The following is a 21626-nucleotide window of genomic DNA, read 5'->3' as shown; positions in this document are numbered from 1 at the left end:
AGACAGAAGGACGGACAATACAAGAAGTATAGGTGAAGACCTAAAATAACTGGAACTCTTATACTGGTAGAAATCTAATTGGTACAACCACTTTGGAAAAGTGTTTTGCAGTTTTTAGTAAACCTGAACATAGACATACCCAACGAACCTGAAATTCCACCGTACCCAAAAGAAATTAATATTGCCACCAAAAGTATGTGCTAGAATGTTTGGACCAGATTCCAATATCAACTGAGAAGGGTCTAAATGCCCAACAATACAACAGATAGACTCATAATTACATTGCAATGAAAAATAAATTGCTGATTAATGCAAGAAGGATGAATTGTAGGCATGCTGAAAGAAGTTGTAAGTATATTTTGGCTCCATTTATGTCAAGTTCAAAATCAGGCAAAACTAATGTATGTCAGTGCTGCCTGGCAAGGGACACAAGAGAGCCTTCTGGAGTACTGGAAATGTTTTACATCTCTATTTGGGGGTGATACCAAGATTCAGGTACATACACATTTATCTAGACTTGAGGCATCACTTACAGTAAAGTGCACAATTAAATTGAGTGAATGAAAATGAGAAATAAGGTATTCTATAAAGCTAGCATGCACCTGTGTTCAAGTAGTACAATGTATTCATTATCTCATTCAACCCTCAAAAAAGCCCTAAGTTTCGTAAATAAGATTGTTTACTAGTCACAAATGCGGTCTTAAAAACTCTGAATCAGAATAGGAGGGAAGGAGGGAGTAAAAAAAAAAAAAAATGATAGTTTAAACAAAAAATCAACACTCTTTTTGGGATTTTTCTTTTTGCAAAAGAAACCAAAAACAAAAAAAAGTTTTATCCAAGGTCAAGGACAACTTTTTGATGTCTAGCTCTTAAAGAGTACACAACGTGTTCCTACACAACGTTTAGTTAACGCCACAAAAATTGTACACTGCCAGTTTTGAAGAAAACTCTCCAAGGTGTCACTGATGAGGGGCAGGAGGTGGGAGAAATCAAAGACGTACATAGAGGCTCACCTTATCTACACTTGCCTACCCCTCCTTCTATCGATGCCATTACATTGAGTCCCATGGACTCATACCAATCAGTTCAAAAAAATCTAAGGTGATTTTTTTTTTTTAAAGAACTTTACAGTTTCATTATGTTGTTATCACAGAGGCAAGCTCTCATGCTGTCTGAATCTTGCAAAGGAGAAAATTGTAGTTTGGAGTGATTTGTCTTAGATTAGGTTCCCGGTATTTGGGGTTTTAGAAATAAGTACATTCTAAATATATACTTACATCCATACCAAAAAAGAAAAAAGAAAAAAAGAAAACCTGGAGAATGTAGGAATATCATCTTTTTATTCTGCTAGGTAATGACACTGAGAGAGACACTATCATTCACTATCATTTCAGACAGTAGATTCTAATACCTACAAAAAGTTGGAACAATATTGCAAATTTAAGTCTGTAAATTTGTAATTATTTTGCAACACTTTCCTGATTTTTCTATTTTGCTATGGACTGAGATTTGGAAAACACCTTAGATCACACAGGTAATAGGAGGAATACCTAGGAATCAAATACACAACTTCAAGGTTCTTTTCTTCTCTGCTGCAAGAATAGGTACAGTTTAAGATCACGGACATGTCACCAACCCTTATAACAACCGAGGCAACTGTGATTACTCCACTCCTCCTGACCCTGGGTTTCCCCAACCACAAGACAGGAACAAACATTCCTACACCTCTCAGGGTTGGAGAAAAGTCTAAAGGAACAGAATCCCATAGTAAGCACTTCCTGCAGAATCTGAGAGTAAATTATCAATAATCATCATCATTATCACTAACTTTATTACACAGCTTTGACTTAAACACTGGCTGATTATAACCAGGTGCTGTTCTAAGTACATTACGAATATTAACTTATTTAATCAGTGTCAAGAGCTTTAAAACGCAGGTATCTTTTGACCCTACAAATCTACTTCTACAACTTGATCATAAAACAAAAATACCCCAGAATAGAAATACTGGATGTATCAATCCCTTTTAGAGATTCGCCATGTACATCCACATATTAAAGGCTGTGCAATAAAGAAATTTGTTTAACTTTGTCTGACCCAGTTTTTAAACTTCCTTGGCACTGGAACCCCTTTTCATACTAAGATGTATTTAAATACCACAGAACTAACAATATACTGGCATAGAATATACTGACAATATACTGGCATAGAATATCCAGGAATTTATGCAGAATATTCAATTCAGTGTTATTTATAACAGCCCAAATTGGAATATAAAATATTCAATGGAAAGGTGATTAGTTAAGAAAATTATGGTATTATAATGCAGAAGATCAATGAGGAGAAACTTAAATTTTAAATATTCATAGATGTAAAAAGCAGGTTATAAAACTCCCTTCATTACGATGCAGGGTTGAAAATGTTAACTGGCTCTTTGTGGGTTACTGGATTACAACTTTGTCCCCATTGTGCTTTCCGAACTTCCATTTACTTTAATAATAAATGTTACCAAAATAATCCACATCCTTACATAGGCAAGAATATGTGTATGTAGATATACATATATTAGTAGGAATACAAAATGATTATCAACTGTAAGATAGGAATCCTAATACTGAAGTGCAAGTTTTATAGGATTTATTGTGTAATACTAACAAGTAAGCATGTACAAACCACGCCTCCAAACCAACACCTATTCTCCTCTGAGCTTCTCACAAAATCCAAATAAGATCTCTACATATAGAAGCATGAATTTCATATCCAAACCAGAAATATGAAAAACCAAGTATCTACTGATACATACAAGCAACATTTATTGATCTCGAAAACAGAAAACACGTTTCAAAAAGGGTGGTATGTTACCATTGGTGTAAAATTACATTCACCACATCATTAGTATATTTGTTATATGTACATGCAAGTATAGAAAAGGAAAAAAACAGAATGCTTGAGAATGAAACCCACTAACTGGCACAGAGAAATGGGAGCAGCAAGCTTTAGCTCTAGCCTTAGAGTTTTTTTTTTAATTTTTAACATTTATTTATTTTTGAGACAGAAAGAGACAGAGAATGAACAGGGGAGGGGCAGAGAGAGAGGGAGACACAGAATCTGAAACAGGCTCCAGGCTCTGAGCTGTCAGCACAGAGCCCGACATGGGGCTCGAACTCACGGACCGTGAGATCATGACCTGAGCTGAAGTCAGACGCTCAACCAACCAAGCCACCCAGGCGCCCCTGTTTTTTTGTTTTTTAAAGCAGAGTTTTGAAGTCAAAAATCACAAGATAGTAACAACTGTTAATCAGAGAAGTAGGTACACAGAAGTAGGTTGTGTTGCTTTCTGTATTTTCCTGAATACTTGTACTCAGAATATTTGTATTAAAAATAAAACCCTGAAAGCGTTGTATTTTGTTTTAGTTCCTGACTCCATGATCAGGGGACTGATTAGGAACAGGTATAGTCCTTCTGTGCCTCCATCGATGGTCCAGGGAAGACTCTGGACGGTCATCCACTTTCCCCAAGAGTGAGGCTAGAGAGGCAGCTAACGCTGTTGAAAAACCCCCAGGAATCCCTCTTGGGGAGACAAGGACACAATTACTAGGAGATAAGTCTTCAACCCTGAGAGGAGCAGTCCAGAGGTCAGAGCAGTGCTCAGCAAATCTAGGTACAAAGGAACCTGATAAATAGACCATTCTGCAAATCCAAGTTTTCAAATAGTTCCTCTCAAAACCATGTAGTTGTAACGCGGCTGTGAGCCAAAAAGCAGAATGCCAACCTTTATGCAAAAGAGTAGAAGAAAACAGATAAACAAATGAAGGCCTTGTCACCCCAAGGCATAAACTCAGGCAGTTGCCCCAGCAGGAACTGGGCTATCCCTGAACTCCTGGGAGGGCTTCTCCCGAGAAACCAAGTGACCACAATCAAGTGAGCCCTCAATCGCCAGCACTGTGTCTATGATTCATGCTGCCCCTCTCATCCTCTCGACAACTATTATTAGGTGGGCGGTCCTAAGGGCTTCTAAGCATGGGCTTGGAATCCGCCAAGCCAGACTCACTGGCTAACTAACACTCCACTGGCCAATATGCCACCGTCCTGAACTTCAAGTTCCCTCTTTCCTAAAGCAGTGTTTTTGTAAGATGGTAGCATCTGATCAACAGGACTGATGGGGAGATTAAGTCAGGTGACAAGAGTGAAACACTCCGCACCACACTTGGTACACAGTCCCCTCTTTGATTCTGGTGGTGGGCAACAGGGTCAGGGACCCTGCCCTGATGCAGGTGACAGAATAGCCATCACCCTGGGCCACTCAAGGGAGAGTCACACATCGTTAGCACTAGAAGTCAGAAGTGGCTACCTCATGTGTGAGGCCCAGTGCAAAATGAAAATGTTTGCAAAGCGTCACAAATTAAGAAGATGGTAACCCCAGAGCATTAAAGGAAGCGTGGGGCCCTTTTAAATGGAGCCCCCATGGCCACACGCCCTTGAAGACAGCCCCGCTAGAAGTCCATGTGCTCAAACACTTCGCAGACACTTGAAAATGAAGGTCGACAAGCACGGAGCTTCCTAAACTCATCCAAACGCTTGAAGCATTTGGGGAGATGCCAGGGGGAGAGCCACAGCATAACGAAAGGGGGCTGAGGCTTGAAAATAGAAGCCCATCGTTAATTCAATTTGTGAGAAGTTATCAGAAAAAATACTGTTTGTTCTCCGTGACAGTTAGCAGACCTCACTAAAAGTCTTTCCAGTCTACAAATTCTTAAAAACAAAGCCAAACAAAACAAATACATTCTTTATACTTAATATCAGGGGGCTGTGCCCAACTGAAATCTGTAAGCAAGAGGCTACGTGGGGCCTAGGGTCTGCTGGGGACAGCCTCCCTCCCCAGGCAGCACTTGGTAAAGGAGCATAGAGGACCTCAGAAAAACTGGCAAATACCTCCTCCATCTCAGTGACCTCTTCAGAAAAGAACCGGGGCTTGTGACAGGGAAGAAGGTGCTCCTGAAGTGACAGCAGGGGGCTAACAGGGTTGCCCAGAAATCCATTTGTGGTCACTTGATGAAACATTAGATGCTGAAGGTCACCTCAGTGACCAGAGTCAGGACACTATGGGGCAGGAAGCTCTGGACACATTTTTAGTATTTATTTTGAGAAACAGAACACGCATGCAAACAGGGGAGGGGCAGAGAGAGAGAGAGAAAGAGAGAGAATCTGAAACAGGCTCCGAGCTGTCAGCATGGAATGGGATGCTGCAGGGGCTCGATCCCACAAACTGTGAGATCATGACCTGAGCTGAAATCAAGAGCCAGATGCTCGACTGAGCCCCCCAGGCTCCCCCCACATCACAGTGCTTTCTATCCAGCCTTCTCCTTAACACTCCATTTAGCAGGGCCAAGTCCTTGAGAACAAGAGAATGTCGATCAGTCTCTTCAAGTCTCCTGGTGTTTTACCCTTTACTTAAGCAGCAGCACAGTATTTACGTGAAAAACATTGTAAGAATCTCAACCATCTCCCAATAGCTTTAACACCAAGCTGGGAGGAAGTCCGCAAGCCCAGCTCTATTACTTGCTAGCTGTGTCAACCTGGGGAAACCACCTCTCTACTGAGACTCATTTTAATACCATTTCTCAGGAAAGTGCTTACAACGCTGTCTGGCTCATAGTAAGTGCTCAGTAAATGTTAACTGATTTATCCTCGTAACTCATACTTAACTCCCCACACACACCCCCACCATGCCAACAAGCACATGGCTTTTAGGCTTCCGGAGGGCATCAATCATTTCTCCTGTGGGTCTTTTCCTAGGAGTCTATTTCAAGACTCAACACCGCAGCCATGGGGTTGCTTGGGTGGCTCAGACTATTAAAGCATCTGTCTCCTGGTTTTGGCTCAGGTCATGATCTCTTGTCTTCGTGGGTTCAAGCCCTGCATCAGGCTCTGTGATGTCAGGGCAGAGCCTGCTTGGAATTCATAGTCTCCTACTGGCGCTCTCTCCTCTTTCTCTGCCCCTCCCCCCCACCACAAGGTCCTTCTCAAAATAAACCTTAAAAACAAACAAAACAAAAAAAAAACAAAAAAAAAAAAAACAAAAAACAAAGGACTGCAGCAACAGAATCTCCAGAACCAGAGCTAATGCCTCTACATCAGAGTTACTGCTTAATGGTACAGATGTTCAACCATTTTTGCAATGACAACTCCAGATGGTTAATCTGCATTTGCATTATTTTAATCTTATGATTAATAAAAGAATATTTACATGACTAATCCAATTACAGTTAGGACTAAACAATGTTTGGCCTGTGTGTTATAGTCAATTTGACCACAGTCCGATCACATAGCTTATGTTCAGAGTCCTTCAGAGTTAAAAAGCAGCACACTTTAAACATAATGAAACACCAGATAAAATCCTAATGTGCCTTCACCCCTTTTTTTCAAATGGGCACATTTACAACTTACTAGAACCTGTAGGCTCCATTCTTTGAAGTACATCAGGAGTTCCTGTTCTTGGTTGGTTGGTGATGGAACTTGGGCTGACTATTTACAGAATAAAAACCAATCTACCTTCTCAATCTTCCCCATTGACACATTAATCTTTCTAACGGCAGGTACAGCCTAGGACCAAAAAACTAGGCTGGGTTCACCAATCTCTACAAGAAATCTAGAACCCTGGCCTTAAATTCCAAACACAATATATAAATGCAGTGATCACTGGTTGACCACTAAAAATGCTGGATTAGTCATGGCTGCTAATTGTCACATTTTCAAGTCTAACTCTGCATTTTAGTTCACAAGAAAACAAAGACACATAAGATGAGAAACCTAGGAGAAAGCCAAGGAGCACATTAGAAGCTGTCTCCTCTCCTATGCACCTTATGCAACCTGTCCTGCCACAGACTCCCCTAGAGCCATGTGCCTGGCAGTCCCACAGCCAAGGGGATCTCAGCAGGGAGCTCGTCCCCCATGACTTTCAGGACCATGCACAAAGCAGGGGTTCCATAAATATTTGTTGAATGGATTAATGAAAATATCTAAAGGTGGTTTATTTTCATAAGTATTAAACAAGCAACGGTCTTGTGACATCCTACTTGCTGATTACTGCTCCAAACCTTTCCACATCCTGGCACTAGTTTAAAAGTTAGCCCGATATTTACCAGTGAGAGGTCGTTAAGGTCTTAAGGTTTAACAATAAGTAATGTAATCACGATACATTAACATTTCATATCTGAAAAACAATGTGCTGTTTATATAAAACCCTTTCCCTCCATGATCTCATTTAATCATCACGGGCAGGATACAAAGCAGAAAGTTTTATGGTTTTGATGCCAGGACGAGGAAAAAGGTAAAATCCTCACCAATCAATGGGAGTGAAGACAAAGAAAATTTGAAACTGAAAGAAATCTAGAAGTTGTTCTTGTGCAACCTCCCAGGAAAACCTGGTAGATGTGTCTCTCTTTCACTACAACTTGATTTTCTCCTGCCTTATTCAAAAACCTCTGCACATGGTCTTGCTAGGTCTACCTGTCAAAAGAGAGTAAGATTTGTATTTCTCTGATGATGAGTGCTGTTGAGCATCTTTTCACATGCTGGCTGGCCATCCGGAGGTCTTCTTTGGAAACGTGTCCATCCATGTCTTCTGCCCATTTCTTCAATGAATTATTTGGTTTGGGGGTGAAATAAGTCAGGCAGAGAAAGACAAACATCCTGGGATTTCATTCATATGTGGAATTTAAGAAACACAATAGAACTGAGGGTTGCTGGAGGGGAGGTGGGTAGGGGGATGAACTAAATGGGTGATGGGCATTAAGGAGGATACTTGTTGGGATAAGCCTGGGTGTGGTACGTAAGTGATGAATTACTGGGTTCTATTCCTGAAACCAACACTACACTAGAGTTTAAATAAGTTAACAACAACAGAAAAAGGGCAAGATGCTGGTCCTGCCTATTGGAACAGGAGCAAAATCTTTACCCACAGACCTGATACATGTGAACATGGCCTTTAAGGTCCATCATGAAAATGGAGAAAAGGTATGTGGCTTCCTACAACAATTTTCTTAACTGGAAAACATGAGATTTTTATATTTAAATTGCCACCAGGCTACACAAATAATCTTGATAATCTTGAAGTGTAAAGGATACATTCTGCATTCCCTAGAACAAAACACCTAATCCAAACAGATTTTATCTGGTCTCAGCTTAGAAGCCGGTGAGAAAAGTAGAATTGTCCCTCTGTCTCATTCATTTCAAATACTGAACACTGGCTGATATTTAATTATTTAGAATTAGCAAGTTAGCTACTATATCTCTGAACTGAATTTAAAAACCCTGTCTTAAATATTAAGGCATCATCCCTGTTCCTCGCTCTATTGGTCACCTCTGAGAATATTTAAGACAATCAAAAGCAACCTCAAAGAGCAGAGAGCTTCATTTGTTTTAATATCCACAGTCCTATTAAAAGCTGTTAAAAATAGCACCTGTACCTTTCTCTGTTCTACTCTCCTCCAAATCTAAAAGGTTAAGTGATGACATGCCATCCAAAGAATAATGGACAATACATACAGCTCCCTCTTCCAGTTTCCAACAGCAGCAAGAAAAGTCAAGTACCTGATTAAAAAAGAAAAGACAGCACACACCAGTATTCCTGTCAAGTGCACGGACAGGGAGCTCGCTCTAGCCCACAAGCTCAGCAAAATCCGAAGAGCCAAACTCTTAATGAAAGGAGCATTTTTTTTTTCCTGGAAGTCAAAGAACTTGGGAGTTGGTTTTAAAAATGAGATCCCAAATGCAGTCAACAGAATTGGTTTTTTTCCCCCCTAGAAACTGGTTTTTAATACACACCACATAAAGATTATATACAGGCAAATAAGTCCATTTGAAAGGCAAGAAGAAAAGAATGATGTGTGGCACCTCATTTCTTCAGAGTTGATAAAAAGTAAACACAAAAGACCACCTCAGGAGAGGTGCGTCTTTTTAACTGAAAAATTAGATGGGAAAATTGGACTTCATCCTTAAGGCTTTTCTTAAGTGTTTTCACAGGGGATACTTAGCACACTCATAAAAACTGACTTACTTCCTTTAAGACTTTTCTCATCTCCAATGAGTAGCCAATGATTTTTATGTAACAGTTTCACTACAGCTGTGATTTTTTTTTTTTAAAGCTTAAAGGGACAAAATGATATTTTTAGTACCAATGCAATAGGACATGTGGGGGCGTGGCAGGTAAAAATCAAAAAGCTGTGTCAAAATTTGGGGCCCAGTGATTGTACAACAAACCTGTTAAATTGACAAAGAACTGAATCTACTTTTAAGGTACCCTAAAGCCCCACAAACATTCATTCACCAACTTCAGACAATCCACCTAAGTAATAAACCAATTTTCAACCCCCAACCCCCAAGTGGTTAGGTGGTTTTGGCACCTCAGCTTTGTGATGCTATTTGAAATTTAAAATTCACCCAGTAAAAGAAATAAATACAATGGTCAGAACCACCTGACTTCCTTTTTAGGCACTACTTAAGTATCCAATATTAGCTTTCAGTACCACAGGTAATTACCTTTCCTATTTGATGATTATCCCAACAAACTCTGGCTTTGAGAACTACAAAACAAAACCATAGCATTGTATTTTACAAGACAGGCTACAAAATAATCGGTTATTTAATTCAGAAAACCTAAGGAACACTTGGCAACTCTTAACCTACATGACACTTCGAATTTTAAAGAACACTCACAATCAGATAACCTCCTTAAACTGGCTCCAGTTGTGGGTGGATAATGTCCCTTTATCACAAAGATAACTGACATCAACGAATGATCAGAATTCCAACTCAGAATTTTTTGTCTCTGCTCCACACACAAGGTCATGCATAAACTTCAACCAGCATCCTCCCCCACAAAAAACACAAAAACAAACAACATCAAACCACTAAGCTTTAGGGGAAACCTCTCTTTCACATAAACTAGAATGAGTCCAAATACGAGAAAACATTACAAAACCAGCCCGTATCCAGCGTTTCTTGATCATGAAAGCATTCACAGTCTTTCTTAGAACAGCATTAAGTTTAATTCCTAGAAGGCACTAGCAAATCTCTGCCAGGCCAATCTACAATCAACCGTCTGCATGTGTCCAACAAGATCACAGAAGGGTCAATGTTTTTGGCCAGCTACTTCAACTCTGCGTAACAGCGGTAACAAGGTAAACCTGGTAATTGTATAGGACTGAACACAGCCAATGTCAGTGAGGATCCCCCTAACACAAACATGCAGCTCTAGGGAAATAGAATTTCTGGAACAATACATGATGCTTGCATAATTCCACAAAAACTCGAGTTCATTATCAAAATAATGTCCAGCCCCAGCATTGTGCTGACACTTTCCACCTAAACTTCTCAGCACAAGCCTGGCCTAAAAAGCACAGCTGGGATCCAGGGCATAAGCCACATGCACCCACCACAACAACGGTGGGACAATGCCTGCCCTTACCCAGTCCCGACAGGACTGCGATGTAGTTTAGTCCCGTCTACTTTACGGTAATGTGCTTTTAAAACCTCACCGCGGCCGAGGTCATAGCTTTAGAGATCTAATAACAACCAAATGACTGGGGCTGCCGGGCACTTAGTAAGCCATTCTGGTTATGGCTCTTTAATAGTACCTGGAGTTCTGCTAAAAGAGCAGAAAACTCCTACCTCCCGGGAAAGAAAGTCCTCTGCAGGGAGCGCAGAGGGAAGCAAAGAACCCGATTTCTGGCAGGGGACGCCCCCACCTCCGCGGCCCCATCTACCTGGCAGCCCCAGCACGCCCCTCTCCCCGCAGCGCGGTGGCCGGGGCCGCACCTTTACCTGTCAGCTCCGCCACCCATCTCTGCCCCGCCAGTCGACCCTCCGAGTCCCAGAAAAGCTCTAGAGCAGGCTGCAGGAGAAAGAACCCCAAAGGCATCCCATCCCAAAGAAAGAAAGCAAAAAGGCTGTTCCTCCAGGCGGAGGGACATCTGGCACGTCGAACCCAAGAGGCGACACGCCACCCCTGCCCCGCACCTACCAGATAATCCATGTACAGAAACGCCTCAGTTATTCGGAGATCAGACATCCGGCAGCCTAAAGCATCCGGAACGGCTCCGAACCCGGAAAAAAAAGCAGCTTCTCTGGCTGCGAGCGAGCAGCCCCTGAAAAAGCCAGCAACAACGAAAATAGCCGAGAGCAGCCGAGCAGCCGAAGATTACACAAGGGGCGCGGCGATTGGCCGGGCGGGCGGGCAGAAGGAAAGGAGAGCGCTCATTGGCTGCGGTGCCTATAAAAAGCGGGCCACTGCGGGTGGCAGGAGAGAAGCGCGGGAGCGGACAGGGCGCTGGTTCCTGTGAGCCGGGTGGAGGAGGGCGGGGGCTAGGGCTGCGCAGGCGGAAGAGCGAGCCGGGAAGAGCGGAAAATCTGCCGGTGCTGCAACTGCCCGAGTTCTGCGTGCTTCCGTAGCCGCCTATTCGGGGTAGAGCGGAGCCGAACTGCGCTCCAGTGCACAAGAACCGTGGTGTCCCCTCCCACCCCCGGTAGGAAGCCAGTCCTGAATCGGGAGGCGTGGTAGCCACCGACACCTAACGCCACTCTCCGGAGTGATTTCCTGCGGCCTCTGCGGCCTCAAGAGAGCACCGAAGGGGAGCTTAAGGAATGTACTCGGCACAAGCAGGCCTGTCACAGGGGCAGCCCCTCCCGAACTCGGTGACGTGAATCTTGGAAGCGGACAGCTCCAGCCTGAAGTCTCTCAGGGTACACAGCAGCTTAGCCCACACAGCCAGAGGTAACCCAAGAAGCTCCCTTAGAACACCAGGTTGTCCTCAGAATTCACTCTCCACCATGGGAGAAGAAAAAAGTTGAGGGTAGTAGACCTCAAACACCAGAAAGAAACGGTAAGGTCTTTGCATGCTCTGAGTCCAGTTACACCGAACACAAATCCATCACCCCTAAAGAAAATGAGCAATCGAACAAGCAGCTCTCTGACAAGACCCATGTAATACGGTATTGCTGCCCTGGGTAAGAAGTAAGAGCATAAGCAGGTGCATTTCCTGGTAAGTAACTTGGAAATTGGCATTGGAATTTTGCCATTCTATTAAGGGGGCGGGGGTGCTGTGTCAGTCGAGAAGTTAGAGAAGAACACAAAAACACGGGTTTTTGCTTGTTTGTTTCTGTTTTTTGTTTTGTTTTTGTAAGATTTAGCCTAGGAACAACCACACAATGCCAGACACAGCAACTTAGGCTCACATGACCGGTGAAGTACCGCAACAGCCTGCTCCCCAACCCTGCATAGCTTGAGAATGAAGGGATTGCTCTCACCTATATTAATAATTAGGGCTTCCATACAATAATGTATAAAATGTCAAACTTCAACTTTCTGAACAGACTGCCTGACTGTATAAATCTATTAGGAGATGAATTTTTATTTTCCCCTCAACTTGGCACCTTCCCTTTTTGCATCTTCAAACAAGGATTTCCATACTGAAAGCTTACCTGCACCTGCTAAAACAGTTAATTAGGTAACAATGGAATTCACCCCAAATATGCAAGAAGGGAGTGCAGACCCTCAGAGGGAGCTTCAGGTTAGTAAGCCATGTGATGTGGGGGTATTCGATCTCCTCTCTCTCAACCTGTTTCTTCTACCAAACAGTGAGAATTCCTGTGGCCAGAGGATTTTTTGAAGTAACTAAAGGCCAAATATACACTTAGTACAGAGCGTGACTTTGTTGATCCAACTTATACACAAGATTGAGTAAACTGAACTTCTGCAGAAATTTCAGTGACTTTTGCCTATGTAGGAGCTAACTTAACTCAGTTGCTTAAACCATTAAATCAATTTTGATTGATTTATCATAAGGCCAAGAACATGTGGATTTAGAAGAAATTGTGACCTGGATTCTAAGGTGATGGACTTCCCTAAATGTACAGCACAATTGGTTGAAATTGCAGACGTGGAAGTCCTTTTCAATTTGCTAGCAAAAATAATTCAAACCGATCAGAAACCTTTTGGGTTTGATTTTTCCCTTTCCTTGAGTAAGCATATTGAAAATAAGATAAAGGGCTTGAGTTAGCAAAGAGACACCTTATGGTCCATGGTCTCGGTGATATTTGAGGTCTTGATGACTGGCCAAGTCAGACTCTGAAACAGCCTGTCAGTTTCTATGCAGGGGAAGAGAACCACTCAGGAGCAGCTGCCTTCTGCCTTTCCTTTAAAAGCTAACCTTAGTGGGGCGCCTGCGTGATTCAGTCGGTTAAGTGTCCAACTCTTGGTTACAGCTCGGGTCATGAACTCGCGGTTTGTGGGCTCGAGCCCCGCATGCGGCTCCATGCGGACAGTGCGGAGCCTGCTTGAGATTCTCTCTCCCTGCCTGCCCCTCCCTGCTCACTCTGTCTCTTAAAATAAACTTGAAATAAAATAAAATAAAACTTAACCTTAAAGAATCCTGAACAGAAGCTTTTTAGGCAAAATGTAGTTTAACCTACTTCTCAGAACGAGTAAATGGGCTCAAAGCAGGGAGATGAAAGAATTTGTTCCAAGTTCCAAAGGCTGCACCATAGTATTTACCATATTCCATACCATTTGTATATTATGACTCACACCAAGGAAAACCTTGTGTTTGATGTATTAAAAAATCCTATATTGCCTTTTGGAAAAGCATCTCAACCTAAAGCTTCAGAACTCCATATGGAGCACATTTTTCCGATTAGGTGCTACTCTTCTGGGATGTATATAAAACTTTGTGCAGAGGAGAGAGGCTACCTTGATTATTTGGTATGAACAGATCCCACACTTCCCACTCTGTGCAGCTGCAGTCTTAGCTGATAGCTGTTGCTATTGCGTAGCCACCCCAATATGTGCTTTAGAAAAGCGTGGAGAGGTTAGAATGTGCTCACCTCACTGTGTGCCAATTAACAGGCTGCAGTCTTGAATAAGACATGGTCCAGTAACGTAGCTGCCTTTGCTGTAACAAGAACGACCCTCTTCCAGACACCTAAGAAAACCTATAAACTCATGAGGCAGTTGCATTACCACACAGATTGTGAGGAAAGAGCCAGTCACTGTTGCTTGTTAAAAGCAAGGAGAAATTCTTTTGACAGTCCATAGTCTACAAGTCTATAAAGACTGCTGACTAGCCAGATTTAGAGAAAAGTTTGTTGAAGCGTCGTTTGTAGGAAACAAATGCATGTTTCCAACTTGGTTTCCCAATTTCTACCATCCAGGAAAAAACAGTACATCCATGGCAATTACCATCTACTTTTTTTGTTGTTCAATGTGATTTATGGAAAAATATAATCTTTGCTAGTTTTGTATCATGCACTCACTTTACATAAACTTCACTATATTCTGGAACTTCATAAATGTTTCATGGCTATATACAGCTCTACTATAGAGATGTACTACGATAAATTCCTTATTAGGTACTATTAATATTACAGTGAATGTTTGCTTATAGGATTGTCCACATCTCCTTATAAGAATTATCCTAAGAATATTCTAGAAATGAGTTATTGGTACAGAGGGTATGAGCACTTTTAAAACTTTACTAGCTTATAGCCTTCCTTCCCCTGGCCCCAACTCCAAAGCAGGCAATGCTTCTCTTGCCTCATTCTTGCTTTGAGTATATCCTTTAATAGCTGAGAGATGGTGTATTTCATTAGAAAGACTCTTAAACCACGGACCTTCTTTTACAGAAGTGGTGGTATCCAGACACTAAATTCTGCAGAGGTCACTGGGCACTTTGCCCATTTACTGCTTCCAATAACTTCTAGGACCTTAATATTTTCTTCCCAGCCCTGCTTTTCTTGTTCTAGGTGGTCAACCATTCACCCACCTCCAGCCACCTCTGATTTACCCCAAACCTCTTCTCTGCTTCCTATACTTGAAAGGAGTACCATTATGTCCTAGAGGATGAACCTCCTATGAAGCTAACACAACTTGATTCATAAGTGGAAGAGGTCAGAAGGAGGGTAGAGGCTTGAATTAAGAGTAGGGTTTTCCAGGGGCACCTGGGTGGCTCAGTCAGTTGAGCGTACAACTTCAGCACAGGAGGGGATCTCACGGTTTGTGAGTTCGAGCCCTGCATCAGGCTCACTGCTGATGGAGCCTACTTTGGATCCTCTGTCCCCCTCGCTCTTGGCCCCTCCCCCACATGTGCTCAAAAATAAACAAACCAAAAAAAAGGATTTTCTGCTCCTGGCATGGTCATGGTGGCCTACAAAGTACAGGGAACCCTACTTGTAATGGATTCTTGCAGCTACGAAGTTTTAAGTCTAAAACATCTCCATGTCAGCTTAAACTAGTTTTGTCTCCAGCAAGCTGATGTTCAAGTCTCACATGTCTAGTTTTTAAAGATTAGTGGCCTGGCAATCATGAACATTTGCTACTTAACTAAAGGAGCTTGGGTAGGTCACTCGTTCCTTCCAGGTTTGTGTTTACTCAAATGTAAAATAGAGTTGCACTAATCACCGATGATTAAGGACCCTTTGGGATCTAGAAGTCTATACTCCTGGTTGGGAGGCAAGGATTTGTTCTAAACAGATAACTCCCCTCTTCCAAAAAGAATTTGCTATGTCTTGGAGTATGAAACCAAGACAAGCCATTTAAAATGAAGAGTCACCGCCTAAAATGGTAATTATATGAGGAAAAAAAAAAAAACTAGATCACACAAGCAAACACTACCTAAGCACTAAATATCAAGCTATGGCAATCCTTCGATACCTCCCCAGGATCATTTAAAGTTAGTACTGCATTGTTGAATAGTTTCCTAATGGCACTGTGACAAATTACCACATAGTTAATGACATAAGACGCAAATTTATTCTCTCATCGTTCTGTATACTAGAAGTCCTGGTCTTATGGGGCTAAAAATCAAGGTGCTGGCAGGGTTGGCTCCTTCTAGAGATCTCAGGGGAGGATTCCTGATCTCTTCCAGCTTCTGGCTGTTTACATTGCTTGGCTTTCAACCATATCACTCCAGTCTCTGCATCTGTGGTCACACTGCCTTCTCTGTAGTCTAACCTCTTGTGCCTCCCTCTTATAAGGGTGATTGCATGTAGGGCCTACCCCGATAATCCAGGACAACCCCTAGTCTCAAAATCCTTAATTTATCACATCTACAAAGTTATTTTTGCCACATAAGGTAACATTCACAGGTAACTTTGGAGCCATATCTAACCTAACACCCTGATGTTAAGATATACAGGAAAAGCAAATACTCCCATGGAAATCCAAAGTGACAAGCACAATTTACTAATGCCTACGGAATGAGGTAAACTCTCAATTTCAGAAAGAGTTTAATTAAAACTTGGTGGTGCGGCCCCAGGATACTCTAATTCTGTTTAGACAGTTTGTAATTCTATTTACATGTCCTCTGGCATTTGAGTTTTTCTTCCATTTTTTTTTAATAACCTTGAGAATTCACCTACCATACAATTCACCCATTTAAAGTATATAGTTAAGTGGCTTTTTGTGTATTTACAGATTTGTGCAACTATCACCACTTTTAGGACATTTTTAATCACCTCTAAAAAAATACCCTGAACCTTTGAGCTATCACCCTTCACCCCCTACCTTCACTTTCCAGCCCTAGGAAATCACTAGTCCACTTTCTGTCTCTACAGACTTCTGTTCTGGACTTTCATATGAATGGAATCCTATAGTATGTGGTCTTTTGGGATTGGCCTCTTCCACTTTGCATAATATTGAAGTTTCCTCCATGTTGTGGCACGTACATTCTCTCCTATGGCCAAATAATATTCCCTTGTATGGCTGTGTGGAGTTTTGTGCATTCATTCATCCATTGATAGACATTTGGATGGTTTCTACCTGTAAGCAATTTTGAATAATGTTATCCCTCTACTTTTGCTCAAGACAATATTAACTTTTTCTTCAAAATCTCTTCTCCTTTCCCTTCTTTACTGACCATGCCTAAAAACTTTCTTCATGGTAATATTGTTCTAGAGCAGTTGGTCCAAATATGAATGGTATTTCTTCCAACATTTAACAAGTTAAAATTTTGTTCCTCATAGTCTGATTAGTCCTTCACTCTCCATAAAATTCTTGAACATTAGCTTCTTCCGATTATATTCTTTTTTCTATTCTAGGATATAGAAGGATAAATCTTTGAACATACTTTAACTCTACAATGTTCATCGTGGTTTTGAACTTTCCGTGGGATGAAACATCTGAATTTCTTTATCCTGCACAACAGGAAATAGTGCATTAAGTTCCTTGCAAGTCTTTGAATAACCAAGAGTCTAAGCCCTACTTGATAACCGTATTATAAAAAAAGACCAGTATGGTAAACTAGAAGAATCTGCTACCTACCTTTAATTGTGAAGTACTTACTGTTTCTCAATGGAGATTTCAAGAAATGAAAAAAAAATTCTCTTTGGAAAATAAAGGTGCTTTGGAGACTGAGAGGAACTATATAGGGTCATTTGCTTATTCATATTGGAAGATCAGTTTTGAATTTAATAATCAAACCTTAAAAACCAATTCACATTGCATTAGAAATCTGTTTTAACAAAAACAGTTTACAACATGTCCTTAGTGCACCCAAATCAACAAAACACACATTAGAAGCTAGGAGCCCTAGGCAATGAAAGGTAATGTATTAATTTCCCAGGACTCTAATTTACAGATACCTAGCCATTTCTCTTAAAAGCTAGAACTTATTTTAGCAATTCTCTGCAAACAAAACTGACACGATTTCCCTAATGCCTGTGGCTTTAAGCGCTCAGTGACAGCTTTCACAGGTTCACAACTGAAAACCCACATCACTCTTTGTATAGGATATACACTGTTTTCATGGCTTCATTTTTTTTCTGAATCCTTTTCTCAGCTGTAGAAACTACATATTTGATGTTGTTTTAGGTTGGGTTCTCCACGAGACAAATGCGCAGATGGCATTATGAGAAAAGGTTGATTAAGAATTAGCACCTGTGGAAGGAGAGCTGCAGGACTTGAAGGGGCAGGGGAGGGCACAGAACATTTTGCACACCTGACAAAGCCCCTACCAGTTTTAGGGGAAACTCCAGAGCAAAAGGTGCCCATTAGGGAGTCCATGCTGGGGAGAAAGGACTAGGCCCTTGTATGGCCACCTCTCTCAGTCACTGTCTGGGAACAGCCCCAAGAAGAGCCCAGGACAAACATGACCCGGGTTTGAAGGCTCAAGTAGAGCCTGAAGAAGCTGGAGACCGTCTGCTAATCATACTGCAAGTGAGTGGAGTCGCCTCCAATGCTGCATTTCCATGCCAGTCACGTGTGTCAGCACATCAACAGCCTGTCTCACCTACAGCCCTTGCACCATCAAAGACAGGTTGGTTATTAAGTGTATATAGACTTCACTATTAACTACAACCAACCCTGTTGTGTCAACGTGCTACTGCCTGAACATACCTGCGATTTCCTTCTGATGTGGTCAGCTATGAATGTGGGGAAAATAATTCAATCCCCCAGTCTCAGTGATCAATATGCTGAAATCTCACAGCAAAAAATCACAAGTGAAATAAGTTTCCAATACTATGTATTAGGTAGTTGAGGTGAGGCCTTTCCTTCTCTAATTCCAGCTGATCTATTTTCCCCTTGTATTGCTGTACAACAAGATCCCAGAATCTGTGGAGACAGATGAAAAAGCAGGCCTCAAGCCTGCCGTAGAGGAATTTCCGATTAATAGAGAAACAGGATGAAGAGTTGCTTCAGTGGCTAAGTGATGGGAACTCAGTGAGGTCTTGTCAGACTTCTTGGAGTTTTGAGGAGAACTCTCAAAGAAAGGAGAGCTAGGTCTTGGAGGTTTTGTGAGGGGAGGTGTCCAAGTGGGAAAACAGCATGTGAAGGATGGATGGGTAGAAGTAGGAGAGATTCTCTAGTTGAAAGGAAAGGAGTTTGGGCCCAAAGTATAGGATGTGAACAAGATAGCTAAATGTGCGGCAAGGATAATTTGAGAGTTAAGATTTGCCCAGGATCCTCTCTGCAGATTACTGCCTCTTAACTCACCACATGATGTTAGTGACAAGTCAACTTTCAGGTCCATTCTGTGTATCTGCCCAATTGTTCTGGTACTCAAGACTAACATAACTAAGGCAGCTGCTCAGGTGAGCAAGTCTCAAGAAGTGGACACTTGCTTTCCTGTATGGTTTCTAGGCAATAACCACTCACTGGAATGTTTCCAAGTTGCTTTCTTGTAGGTATTTCAATACCTACTTTGAATGCTTCCAATTTACAACTTGGTCTTTTTGAAGACTTACATGTAAATATCTTAATTCGAAATTAACACTGGACTCAAAACAGCTTGCAAAGAGTTGAGAAACTTAAACGATACAAAACTACAGCACAAAGCCAGTGAAAAGTATGGCAGTTGTGCCATCTAGAATGATCATATCCCAACGTGAGATTCTGAGTCTATATAGTTTAAACTAAGTAAGACAATCATGTAGGCACTCTGGGCAAATTAATGGGGGTTCATTCATTCTAACAAACATAAGTAGCGCCTGCTGTATGTTAGGAATGATAGGAAAATAAGGTCTCTGCTCACAGGGAGCTTAATCTCTAGTGGATGGAGACAAGTAACTAGGGATAAGTGCTATACAGAATTAAAGGGGTGTACTAGCAAGTAACTGAAACAATGCTATAGACTATGGATGGCATCTCTGGATTTTGTTTAGCACTCCTGTCCAATAAAATTTTCTGTAATGATGAAAGTGTTCTATATCTACATTGCCCTATACCGTAGCATTAGCTACATATGGCTACTGAGCACTTGAAATGTGGCTGAGGCACTGAATTTTTATTTTAGTGTAAATCTAAATAGCCACATGTGGGTGGTGGCTATCATTGGACGATGGAGGCACGAAGTCACAATATGGAGGTCTTCCATTTAACCATGACATTAACTATACTTAATTTCACCTCCCCCACTAGCCAATAAAGGAATGAAAAGACCCACAAAGAAAACTGAAGACACTTATATAGAAGAGATCAACCATCTCAGAAAGCAAAATGAGTAAAGAATTGGGAATCAATACAGCAGAACAAAGCTGAAGCCTAAGTCATGGAATCAGGAAAGCCAGCAAGAAGCAAGCCGATTCCTGCCACAGAACTCCCATCAGCTCAGGAATAAGAGGCACCTGGTCCTCAGAGCCGGGAGAGACTGAAAACATAAAATAGCTGTGAATCTTCAAAATGCACATCTGAGCACCCTTATATGCCTCACTAAACGAGGCCTGGTGACTACCCTGCTGGCAGCCTGAAAGAAAACCGGAGTGAAAATTTACCCCCAAGATAAAACTGAAGAGGGCTTGACCTCAGGGACACCAGATAAGACATAAAGGCCAAGAGTAAATTCGGTAGAGATGGAATAAAGCTGAGGAAACCACCCAAAAATGATAAAGAAGCAGTTGGAGCAAAGACCATTAGAAGATCAGCCTGGATGATCAAAAGGAATGAAATCTTGCCATTTGCAACAATGTGGATGGAACTAGAGTATGTTATGCTAAGCAAAATAAGTCACGCAGAGAAAGACAAACACCATATGATTTCACTCACATGTGTAATTTAAGAAACAACAGATGAACATAGGGTAAGGAAAGGAAAAGTGAGATTAAAACACAGAGGGAGGCAAACCATAAAAGACTCTAAAATACAGAGAATAGAGGGTTGCTGGAGGGGTGGGGGATGGGCTAAATGGGTGATAGGCATTGAGGAGGGCACTTGTTTGGATGAGCGCTGGGTGTTATACATAAGTGATGAATCACTAAATTCTACTCCTGAAACCAATACTACACTGTATGTTAACTAACTTGAATTAAAAAAAAAAAAAAAAAAAAGAACATTAGCCTGGAAGTCTAATACCCAATTAGATGTTTTAAGACAAAGAGAAACAACAGCAATAGTGAAAAGAAGTTACCAGATAATTTTAGCAAACATTCCACAACCCAAAACTATGTGTTTCCAGACCAAAAAAACCACAGAGGTCCAGAACAATAACACATTACCATCAAAGAGGTAATCATTTAAAAACCTTCCTACAGAAGCACCACTCCAGACAGATTTGCTATCCGATTTCATCAAACACCTCAGGAACAAAAAAACTCCAACCTTAAGACCATTCCAGAGTTGGTTTCTTTTCTCCTTAGCTTGCAGATGGCTACCTCCCGCTGCAGTCCTCAGGTAGTCTCCATACACACCTCTGCTGTCTCTCTAGCCTCGTTGCCTCTCCTTATAAAGGCTCCAGTCAGCTGGGTTTAAGGCCCATCCCACCAGCCTCATTTTAATTTAATTACCTCTTTAAAGGCCCAGTCTCCATAGAAGCTTTCAGAGGTACTGGGAGTTAGTGCTTGAACACATAACCTTGGGGATGGGAAGACAAAGCCACCCCATAACAACATTCGTGGGGTACAACCTAAGAACAAAAAGAAATTTATTCAGATTGATGAAAATGTACAGCGAACACATATTCAGTGTTGAAACATGAAAAAACCTTTGGTCAAGAGAATAAACTGGTGGTTGACAGAGGGAAGGGAGGTGGAGGGATGGGACAAATAGGAGGAGATTAAATGATACACACTTCAGTTATAAAATAAATAAGTCACAAGGATGTAAAGTATAACATAGGGAATACAGTCAATAATATCGTAAT

General features: G+C 41.6%; 1 protein-coding gene and 1 long non-coding RNA gene across 5 annotated transcripts in view; one reads left to right on the top strand and one right to left on the bottom strand.

Moving 5' to 3' along the window:
• ARL15 (ADP ribosylation factor like GTPase 15) overlaps positions 1-11161 on the bottom strand; it is a 411563-nt gene extending 400402 nt beyond the window's left edge. For all 4 annotated transcript variants that reach the window (XR_007154120.1, XR_007154119.1, XM_047867797.1 and 1 more), the window contains exon 1: positions 11024-11161. Coding sequence is in view for 2 of the 4 variants with exons in the window: in XM_047867797.1 (XP_047723753.1) it covers positions 11024-11071 (48 nt within the window). In the remaining 2 variants the exon portion in view is untranslated. The remainder of the gene's footprint in view (positions 1-11023) is intronic.
• A 218-nt stretch (positions 11162-11379) lies between these two features.
• Positions 11380-20508, top strand: LOC125168307 (uncharacterized). Its single transcript, XR_007153076.1, has 3 exons — positions 11380-12041; positions 17092-18308; positions 19910-20508. It is a non-coding gene; the product is annotated as an uncharacterized LOC125168307 (long non-coding RNA).
• Positions 20509-21626: the final 1118 nt, after the last annotated feature.

Source organism: Prionailurus viverrinus, chromosome A1 (genome assembly GCF_022837055.1).
Source record: "Prionailurus viverrinus isolate Anna chromosome A1, UM_Priviv_1.0, whole genome shotgun sequence".
Lineage (NCBI taxonomy): Eukaryota > Metazoa > Chordata > Mammalia > Carnivora > Felidae > Prionailurus > Prionailurus viverrinus.
Note: the sequence above shows the minus strand (reverse complement) of the source record. Positions and strands in the feature narration are given on the sequence as shown.